Genomic DNA, 10,912 nt, shown 5'->3' on the forward strand with positions numbered 1-10,912 from the left:
AATAGCGTTTTGGGAACAATATTTTTTATTAACGAAAATGAGTCATTAAAACTCTAAATCAATGTCGCTATCTAAGCATCTAAGCAACTGCTCAGACACCCTTCCCCTAACCCGTCAACAGTCAATTGATAACACGTTAGGGTTAATGTTGGGTAAGGGGAGTGGTCTGTGCGCAGTTGTTCAGATACTGATACTGATCCAAGATTCCACGTGTCGTGGCGACTCCACACGTTGTGGATTTCTAGCTGAGGTCAAGATTTTGACATGTCTAAGGAAGTAGAGAAAGATGTTTTCGTCTTGTCACGAGCGTGGGACAAAGAAAAAATTCTGAGTCCCCATGAGGAATCAAACCTCAGACCTTCGGATTCCGCGCTCCGATGCTCTACCACTGAGCTGACAGGCGGCCTGCATACTGCTAGGATCAGCAATGTCGATAGCGTCATGTTTGTAGATAGAAGTAAGAGAGATAGTAAGTATTGAGTTCGATAAAGAAACAGAGAAAGACGTTTTTCGTCTTGTCACCATGTCTAAGGAAGTTTCCTTGAAGATTGTTGTTACACTTGAAGCTATGGAGGTTGTTTTTTTTTACGTGAACATCATGATGATGAAAAAGAGGCCGTTAGAAAGCTTTGGTCATGAGGCATTGACCGAGATTCATTTTCTTTACTGGGGAATTGTCCTTTGATACACTTGAGACAATCAACTTAATCATACTGCGAATAAATTCGATTATTCTGTCTTGTTAGGGCACTTCATGATTGTGCCCTTAAAGTGAAGCCGAAGTATCTGCAACAACCGGTCAGAACAGGGAAAAGCATCACAAGGACCCACTGAGAACACTTTGTAGATATGTGTAAATGTCCTCTAGTTCGAGAAATTGCAAGGGAACAAGTCGCGGTTGGTTTTTAGTTTTGCATCTGATTGGTTGAGGTTGAGGTGGGGCAAGTTATATCGACCAATCACAGAGCGCATAGTAACAAATTGAATGGAGGTTGTTTTAAATGCACCGGTAGTTCTACACCAAAACTGAACTTAAAGATGTTACAATTTTCTTGCAGGTGTTGAGACCATTCTGTAAAGTACCCAATCTGAAAGTGTGGAAGTATTATACAACAGAGAACCTGTCCACCGGCCCAACTTATGACTTGGAGCTGATCAATGATGTGACAACCACGGTAGAAAATGAAGGAAGCCCTGATGGAAAACAGGTATGGGAAAAAAAGCTATTATAAGTTTATATGAAGCTTATAAATGAACTACAATCGAGTGATTGATCAATCAATTAATCACTTAATTACTTAATGACTGAGAGGGCTGGACAGGAAAATCATTTGGCTTGAGGTCAGGACATACGGACCGAGCGCAGCGAGTTCAATGCATCACGACCTAGAGCCAAATATTTTCCCGTCTGGCCCAATCTAAGTTAGTCAATAAGCATTTTATCACAAGACCGTCGTTCTTTCTCTTTGATCCTTTCTTCTTTTAGCTTGTTGCTGGGCCATACGGCTCTGTGCGGCCCTGCTCACGTCATCGCGTACGGTCCTCATGAGAGGATTTTTGCTTAATGCATTTCAATAAAAGTGCGCGTTGCCGTACGGGTCATATGATAATACTAGTCTAGTAAACAGAAGATCACAAAATATGTAGTGATAAACCAAGAAGGATGGAAGAGATTAACAAAGAATGACAATGTTAGGCTGGATGAATCTCGTATTTGGCACCTGCAATAGTTCACGAATATGTAAGTTGACTGCAAATAGGTGAGAGAATTTATCAAGGAGGTAATACAACCATCGCTCTGACGAAGGGTTAACGCTTGAAACGTCAGCCTTTAAAATCTTTACGGTGGCTAATTTACGTTTTCAACTCAGTTGGTAATACCAAATTACCCTAATTATAATTTTGTTTCATTTGTGACCAGGAGACCTATGGAAGCTGTACGACTGGTTGCTATGGTGATGTCACTCAGTTTGCACTAGACGAGTGCACGTGGCTGCTTCAAGAGCTGTACAGATTGGAGGAGGAAGCTGATCAGAAACCTAAGAAATGGGAACAACACTGGCACAAGCTGTCTTACCCTGCCATGAAGAGAAAGGTGCGTTACGCAACTTAACGTAACGTTTACTAACGAAACGTAATGTAGACTAATTCGACAAAACTTAGCGAAAGGTCCACTGACAACGTGAAGTTAAGGTACGCAAAAATTAGACTGAGAGCAATCATTCATAGACACGAAATAAGATAACAAAACACCTGATTGCCGCGCTTACAACATTTCAAGTTTATATACAGAAGTCGTAAATTTATTGTATTCCGAGTAACTTTTTTAAATGATCAAGTTGCTTTTTTTGTTCTTATAGGTTTTGTCCTATAATGGAAGATGGTTCAATCATCAGAGACTGAACCTTCACAAGAGAAGTACCATGGAAGTAATTCTTAAGGTATTACAACTTCCCTAGAGATTGAAAGCTCCATACTTCCTTTCTGCGTTTCCCAAAAGTTGCCTCGATTTGAAGAGAGCCGCAAAATATTGGTTTAACGAGATAGAAAGGCACCAAAGAGGAAATAAAAAACTAACGAGGAGTGAGAATGATTTGGGAGGGAAAATAGTGACACAAATTGGAATTGAGCTCTGGATATTTGTGATGAGGGATAGAAAAACCCAATAAAGGAAATGATAAACTATGAAGGGACAAGAGGGGATGAGAATGGGAAAGATTGACACGGAAACGGATTACAAATGATGAGCCCGAAAAGTTTATCGGTGTGCACAGAAATACTTCATGGAAAACTTTGGCTGATAGAAGTGATAGTAGTCTTATCTTATGTTTTAGGGTAAGCTCCAAGTGGAAGAACGTGGAGCTCAGGGCTTCTCACAGCCGCACAACTTTGAGACCCATCTGTTTGTTCCTCCGTCAAATTGCGATCATTGTCTACAGTTGATCATTGGTATTTTAAGCAAAGGTGAGAGTTCCGCCGCTCTTCCAGGATGTTGTCCCGTGTTCGAAGATTTCTTACCCTGGTTAGGTTAAGTTAGCTTTAACGAACTTTGTTACCAGGAGTGTGAGGACCCCAGGGGTGCTAGTGATTCTCTATGCTGGTTCATCGTAGATAACCCCACCAGAATTTCTTTAAGTCTCTCAAACAGTTTATTGTTACCTGTTTATACCACTAAGTGGAGAGAGGTGTTGCCATGGTTAAGTGTTAATGTTGTGGCCTGATCGTCCGCGTGAGCGTAGACAACCAAAGGATTTTGACAACCGAAGTGGAAGTCATATTCAGAACGCAGTCCACTGTTATTTCAGGATTCAAACTATTTACTTGATAGTGTTGAAAGGTCATTGCCCAACAATACACAACAACACGCCCCAATGAACCCAATTAGGGCTAGAACCCAGACCTCTCGATCTCGCTTCCAACGCGGTAACCACTCGGTCACAGTGTCATGGGTGTTGATAACCACCATCTCATTTTGTGTGAAACTCAAGAGTTATTTTCACATTTACAGGAATGAAGTGTACAGAATGTGGTTACAACTGCCATGAACGGTGCCAACCGCAGGTCCCTTGGCAGTGTAAGAAACGAGATCTTCTCGAGCAGCCTGGGTCTGGAATGACTAAGAGTACTATGAGCCTGCCTAGTGAGGTCAGCAGTCGCTGTCGGTTGCATTTAAACACTTGTCGTTATATACTTGTACTTAGAATTCCTATTAATGTTGTCTTTTTCATTATTGTTGGTGTTATTATTATTATTATTATTATTATTATTATTATTATTATTATTATTATCATCATTATTACTTATTATTATTATTGTTGTTGTTGTTCATTATTCATTCCGAGTGTTTTTACAGTGTTAACAACCCTCTGGAGTGATGAACATTTTACCTCTAGGTTATAAGAATACACCGACGTATCAGATAAGGATTGTTACCTTGATGTAACAGGAAATTCTCTGAACTAATCTAAAAGAAATGTTTACTAACTAGAAGGGAGAATATCACGCCGTTCTTGAAATTTACATTATTGACCGTTTGTTCAACCCAGACTGATGCTGCGAACCCTAAGAAGCTTCACTGTGGATACCTGTTTAAGAGAGGCCACCTTTTACGGCAGTGGAAGTCCAGATGGTTTGTTCTGGACACGCAGAGAAATCAGGTATTTTTCGTTTCCTTCATTGGTCTATTTGTCATTAATTGTTGAGAACTATCGAATAGTAGCATGTTTTAAAGTTGCTCTAGATCTAAATTGAGTTGACTTGACTAAGCAAAATGTGATTAAATAGAGATGGTATTTGTTTTGTCACGAGCTTGGGACAAAAGAAAATTCTTGCAGTAGAGACCCCGAATGGTGAGCTAGGCCACTATTTGGTTCGTCTGTACTTTGCTGAGATGAGCAATGTTGAAAGCTTCGTGTGAGTAAGAGAGATTGTAAATTTTGAGCACCAGAGCACGAAATCCCAAGTTCTGGAGTTAAATTTTCCGTGGAGGATTCGGATTTTTTCAAGAAGATCAATACAAGAACAATGGCATCTTTAATCAGATAACTGTTCTATTGTCACTCTTAGCTTCGGTACTATGATGAAGAACACGACGACCATTTACAAGGCTTTGTCGACCTCGGGGAAATGATAGCAGTGCATTGTCTTACCAACCTACCTCCAGGTAAGAGGGGATGTATTATTAACCGTTTCATACACAGTCGCCTTCTTTTTACTGAACAGCAGAACCAAAGCCTTAACCTACAATACTTTACTCGCACTTAGGTTCCTTTTTGCGCTTAGCATCGAATTCGCGTTTTCGCCCGTTTGAAACTGGCTACAAGGGTTTCTGCGCCTGACACTGGCTGGAATAAGGTTTTTCCCGCGCTTAACACATGGTTTACGTTTTCGTGCGTGTGACACTGGCTACAGACAAGGCTACGTAGGCTCGTCACGCTCGACTATTTAAACCGGTTCCACGTTCTCGCTCTTTAGTTGGGGTTAAAAATCTCTCCCACTTGAGTCCAATCACAATTCTTCCAGTCCCCTATACAAGGTAGACGCGCTTATCACGATTTTGCCGTCTTATCTTAGTAACTTTAGGGAGCCTGTTTCACTCTCAAAAGTGTTTATTAGCATGTGCCAAACGTTTTTCCGCGTGCGTTTCAGAGCTGCGTGTGTTCCTAATCTCAGAAAATTAAACAAGTTTCTTTTCTTTAGGCGAGCTTTGTTTTATTCTTTTTTATTACATTTCAGACTAATAGATCTTTTGCGTTTGCGCTATTGACAGTGGTTTCTTTTTGGGTTGCTTAATAATTATGCTGAATGTCGTGACACTCAAACGGGAAAACTGGTATATTTTTGAGCTGGACACTAACTCTTTATGATAATGTTTGTCCATTTGTTTTAGGTGCACCTAAAGGTTCGATAAAAGGAGCCTTTTTTGATGTGAGTTGACAGTTTAAATTACATATTGACTAAAGATATGAACATGTGTAAAATTCAGTAAAGTAAGTAGAGAAGGGAAATTTGTTATTGCTAGGATATAGTTACAGTTACGTTGTTTAGGTTCAAGATTCTTTCTCTTGACAATAGTCATAAAGTAATGGGAAAAGTTTGCTATGAGAAAGAGAAAAAATTTGTTCACGGTCTGGGAGTTACACCTCAGTGCAAGGCATTGATTTTCTGTCCAGGAGAAGAGGAGGGAAGGGCAGCTTTTGTGTCTTGTTGGTTGTACGTTCTAGAAAGATTTAAGCTTCATTTATTGAAAACACGACCGGCGAAGTGTGCCACTGTCTTCGCTTTCCTCTCTTGAAACTTTAAAAAGATCCAACAGAAAAACTATCAGAATCTTCCAATTTTAAAACAGATGCAAATAGGGTGACATCATTATACACAGCGAATTTACAGTAGGCAGTCGTTTGCTGTTCGCCCCAACCTGACTCGGATGATAATCTCAAACTTACAGAATTTGTCTTGATTTTGTCACAGTTGCGGACGACGAAGAGAGTGTACAACTTGATGTGTAACTCCTCTGAAGAAGCAAAGGTTTGGGTAGAAAAGCTTCAGAGCATGAATGTGTGAAGATCTTTCTGTTCTCGACGCTGTGCAAACGATTTCTTCATTTCATCTTCGGAGGAGGAATCTGTTTATCAATATGGCATCGATGAATTGCCAATTGTGTACTTAGAATCTTGAATAATGACTGGAGAAGCCTAGAGAGAGTGAACCACGAAACTTGGGGAAAAGTTTTTTGAAATAATCGTGGCTTTGCGTAGTTGGAATTTTTAAAGGTCAGATGCCCTCCTCTCTTTAACGAGAGATACCGAGACTTTTAACCGTTGACGTAGCCATACTGATTGATCGTGGTAACTAAGCTACAACCATTCAGGTATCACTTAGTGATGTCATCCGCATGGAATTTGCGGTGGAGGCTGTTTTTCTAAACAAGCGAACTGGAGAAGCAACGACGCCCGTTTTAATTTTTACCCCATTTGTTGTACTTTATACATTCGTGAAAAACGAAATTAATTTTCAGTCGTCTGCATCTTTCTTAATTTATGGCCATTCGCCGTAGTTTCCTTCGTTTTAAGCATTTGTAGCGTTTATTTTGTGTTCACGCTCGCTGTGATCACAATTTACACAGAATCAATGTCAGTATTTGAGCAACTGCGCCCCTACCCCTGCCCCTACCCCTCCCCTAACCTATCATTAACCTTAACTCGGTAACAGACTGTTGATGTGTTTGGAGGGAGAGGTAGGTGCGCTGTTGCTTATATACTGACTTTGATCCGAAATTGTTTTATCCAGATTACTCTGAAGATGTACAGTTTTGTTTCTAATTATTACCAGTGTTTTACGTAACTGCTGTGAATGGCGTTTTCTTTTTAATTTTGATTTTGAGAGGGACTTACATGTGTCTGGACGATGTTAGATCCACTATTGAAATGTCGTTTTTAAATAAGCTATCCTGAAAGAAAATGGAATGCAAATTGGAGACAGTTCATGGCTGGAGAACCTGCGTATTTTCCGCAGGTCTAAAAGAGAATTTTTAGATATGAAGCTTTGTAGAATGTGAAGTATATAATTAATTTTTAGTACTGTTAAATACTTAACCCTTTAACTCCTAAGATCAGATTGTTGATTCTCCCCTCTAGCTGCGACACATTTATTTGTAAATTAGTTACGAGAATTTGCTGTGAGATCAAGATTACAACTACTTGTTAAGTGTGGGTATTCTCAGAACCTGTTTGCTGGATGATGTATGGACATTTTAGGGAGAAGTTAAATATCACTTCGGGGAGTTGAAGGGTTTTACAATTATGATAGTGGAGTTCAGTATTTATAATAGTGCGTATCACTTAAAATTAGGCGGATGCAAATTTTGCTACAAGTTTTTTTTTTTAAATTTTTTAGCTGCATGGTTGCATGTTTTGCGAAGACTGAGGACAAACTCGTTAAGCGGAAATAAGAGTCTGCTCTTTAGGTCTGTGGATAGAACTAAAGGACTCTGAATAATTCTTTTGAACATTGGGATGAAGTTGAAAATTTTCATGCATTTTATGTATGAATGGAACTTTGTGACAAGGAAGCGAGTACAAGGCCGTTTTGCGTGTAAATTGTTTCCAAAATGTCGAATTTCGCCGTCTGTTTTCGCGTTTGGTCCCACGAAAACCTCATTTTTTCATCTTAACGTAGTAATATAATTTACTGAAAAGCTTAAATTTTATTTAAGTATTGATTAGAAACTTAAGTCTGCCATTACCAGCGTCATTCAATGACATGCAATCTGTGGAATTGTGGCACAGATTGCGGGTCTAGCTGCTGTCAATCATTCTTAGGAAACAAGAAGGGTATTTTAAGAGTTCCATAAAAAGCCGCCTCGCGGTTTTTGTTACTTTGTAAGTTCCACATGTGCCTTCTGTGTCAATCTTTGTCATCCATGTATTTTCTTGGCTAAATATTGCTTTGTTCGTTTCGCAGTGTTACTTAACTAATACTTTGTAGGTTGAATTAATTTGAAGGAAGCGTAATAACCTCGTTTCCAGGGTCCTCTCTCTTCCTCCTGTAACATATTGTGCCTTGATTGTGTCTTGTAAATTTCTAGCTATTATGATAATGATTGACAGTAGCATAAGAATATTGTGGATTTGATCCCGATCAATAACGTTTCTAATCAGAAATAAAGCGTTTTCTTTTGAACTGTTAAGATTATGTGTGGAGTCCTATACCGCAAGCCTTTTACGTTCTTGAAATTTTATAGGATAATCTCATCAATTCTGGCAAGTGGAGAACTTTTTAGATTACATTTCTCTTTGCACTAGGACGATATTAAACTGTGCGAGCAGCTTTTGATTGCATTGCTGTAGTTGATGAATGTTCCGTGTTAGAAGAATAGTAAATTAAATTACTTTTATTTCTGGGAGTAATGTCTTCTGTAAATTAGCAAATCATTACTTTGCATTAGTTATAAGAAAGCCCGTAACAGCGTCGAGTTGTGATGTTTTGCTAAGTTAAGGACAGCCTCCGTTGCAGCCGATGTTTGGTCTTTTTCCGCAACACACTGTGTACCTCTCCAACTTGAAAGGTCTTCATTTGTCTTTATACAATACTTCCATTTTTAAGTGTCGGCTTAATTAGATGGTTTGACATGAGACCTTTTCCAAGGAAGCATTATAAGATTTAACCCTTTGCAGCTTTACATTAGCATTTATACTTTCCACTATTCTCTTTACAATTCCTATGGTCCAGACAAAGATAAAGTTTGACAATCACGAGCTTCTTAAATTTGTGATCATTTCCTTTATCGTTATGATCTGAACTTTTGATTTAAAGGAATCACTGAGAAATTAGAAACCAAACACTCTAAGGGATAGAGAGTTACAGAAAAGGTATACCAGAGAGTTTCCTCTGCTTAGTTAAAAGCATTTGATACTCCTTCGCGATCATTGGTCGAGAGCTACTGTCAATTTAACCTTTTTAACCCAAAGAGTGATTAGCATCTAATTTCTCCCTAAAATATCACCCCTGAATCACACTTTAAGGTCTTTAGAATAAAGGAACTGATCACCAATGAAAGCTTTTGATCGGCAAACAAATTCTCCTTGTCAGCACCCTAGGAAATGTATAAAGAACACTATGTAGAATATGCATACTGATGTTAGGTTGTAAAGGGCTTACAAATGGAGTCCACATTGCTGTGCTTCCGTTTAGCAATAGATCATAGATGACGTCACAATGTGGTAAGAACAGAAAAACGGCATACGAGGCGCAACCTTAGTATATCACTGATTTTCTTACCACATTCTGTAACATATTGCTATATAGATCTCGGCAGCATGCAATCTATTTGTTTTATGTGATTAAAAGAAGAAAAACGTTATCAATGATGACGTCGTTTATGCGTCCGAACTTCAAAAGATCATAAGAAAGAACCAATCAAAACGCCTGTATAATTCAGCCTATAATTTTAAGGACTGTAGATAATTAGAAATTCCTCCATGTGAACTGCCCTCAAATATGCTACATATTGCTGTAAACGGGTCACACTAACCCAGGGATGGTGGACGAGACCGAGGATGAACAGTTGGGCACGGAAACTGTTATGGAGTGAATGGTAATAAAAAATGAGAAGTGAAAACTGGGAACGGGATTACAAAGGATAAGAAACTTGGACTGGCGAACAACTGCTTTTTCATAAAAAACAATAGTCCATTTTGCAGTTGCGTGGTTGGTTGCCAAGCCTTTTAATAAGAGTGAGGCTAAGGGTGACCTTGTTATGATACAAATCTTGCTGCTTCTCAAATGCAAATTGCCTTGTTATTATGCTGACTAGATACTGGTCTCTATCACAACAAGGTCACCTTCAGCCTCACTCCAAATCAAAGGCTTGGCAACTAAGTACCGTAAAAATTTGGAACCCGAAACGATTCAACAAACTGAGCCCTCAGACGAATGAGACAGCAACTCTTCCGATATTTCATTCTCACGCATTTGAGAGCGTACAACCCCATTTCCTCCTCATTCCACTTTATCATGATTCTAGACTCACTGCAGTAGTTACATGGTAACTGTGATTATAACATTTTCAATAAAATGTCCATCTTTCTGAAACATATCACACACAATTTACTTCCAGGATAAGCCTGACGTAAATTCATTAAAGACCACACGAAATATCTCTAGAACTTACCAGATGAATATTCTTCTGACTGCATTAAAGTGCAACTTGGTTTCCATTAGGTCAAATTTCCATTTCTTTTTCTCGTGTTGTTGCAAGATTCAAAGACGTGACGACGACTTGGAATTTGGCAATTTGCTTTGAAAAATATTTACAGTGAACAATGACTTTAGATATATGAAATTCATATATTTGCACTGCGGTAAAGAAACGAATTTCAGAGATCCTCGCAGCTAAGAACACTACTGAACTAGTGGTTAAAAATAGGACCTGAAAAAAGATAAAAAAAATTCAGGACCGTAAGGGATGTGTTCTTAGCTGCGAGGATCTCTTAAATTCATATTTACAGTGCTTTACCAGATATATCACTAGTGAGCTAAGAAGAGAAGAGAAAATTAATTTTTGAAAATCAATGTGTAAATTCTTTTTTGACAAGCTTTTGCTTTGTCTTAAGGAAGGAAGGGTTGGGAATGCAATCTGTTCATCAGAAATTTTTCTGCCCTCACAACGATTTAACATCAGATTATAAACCCTTAAAATCCTTGAATTTACTTACCTACATCAGCCGTGGATGACCTAGATTTTGATAGTGCTGTAGAATGTTTTTTGAATGATCAATCATTCTTCATCTTCAAATATTGATTGAAGCTATGTTTTGACTTCTACAGTCCAGTTAGTGATTCTAATTTCAGTCTGCTGTTGCAAAACCCTTCAGCTGATGAGCTTGTCTATTCTCATTACCTGTTTGCTGGA

General features: G+C 38.8%; 1 protein-coding gene across 1 annotated transcript in view; it reads left to right on the top strand.

Annotated features, from left to right (window-relative positions):
- The window catches only part of LOC113675458 (myotubularin-related protein 13), a 29,894-nt gene extending 21,706 nt beyond the window's left edge, over positions 1–8,188 (top strand). Inside the window, exons 31-39 of the mRNA XM_027192040.2 lie at positions 1,059–1,208; positions 1,922–2,095; positions 2,361–2,441; positions 2,835–2,964; positions 3,509–3,645; positions 4,047–4,157; positions 4,567–4,663; positions 5,390–5,427; positions 5,971–8,188. Coding sequence (XP_027047841.2) covers positions 1,059–1,208; positions 1,922–2,095; positions 2,361–2,441; positions 2,835–2,964; positions 3,509–3,645; positions 4,047–4,157; positions 4,567–4,663; positions 5,390–5,427; positions 5,971–6,063 — 1,011 coding nt within the window. The 3' untranslated portion in view covers positions 6,064–8,188. The remainder of the gene's footprint in view (positions 1–1,058; positions 1,209–1,921; positions 2,096–2,360; positions 2,442–2,834; positions 2,965–3,508; positions 3,646–4,046; positions 4,158–4,566; positions 4,664–5,389; positions 5,428–5,970) is intronic.
- The last annotated feature ends 2,724 nt before the right edge of the window (positions 8,189–10,912 follow it).

Source organism: Pocillopora damicornis, chromosome 10 (assembly GCF_964200805.1).
Source record: "Pocillopora damicornis chromosome 10, jaPocDami1.2, whole genome shotgun sequence".
NCBI lineage: Eukaryota > Metazoa > Cnidaria > Anthozoa > Scleractinia > Pocilloporidae > Pocillopora > Pocillopora damicornis.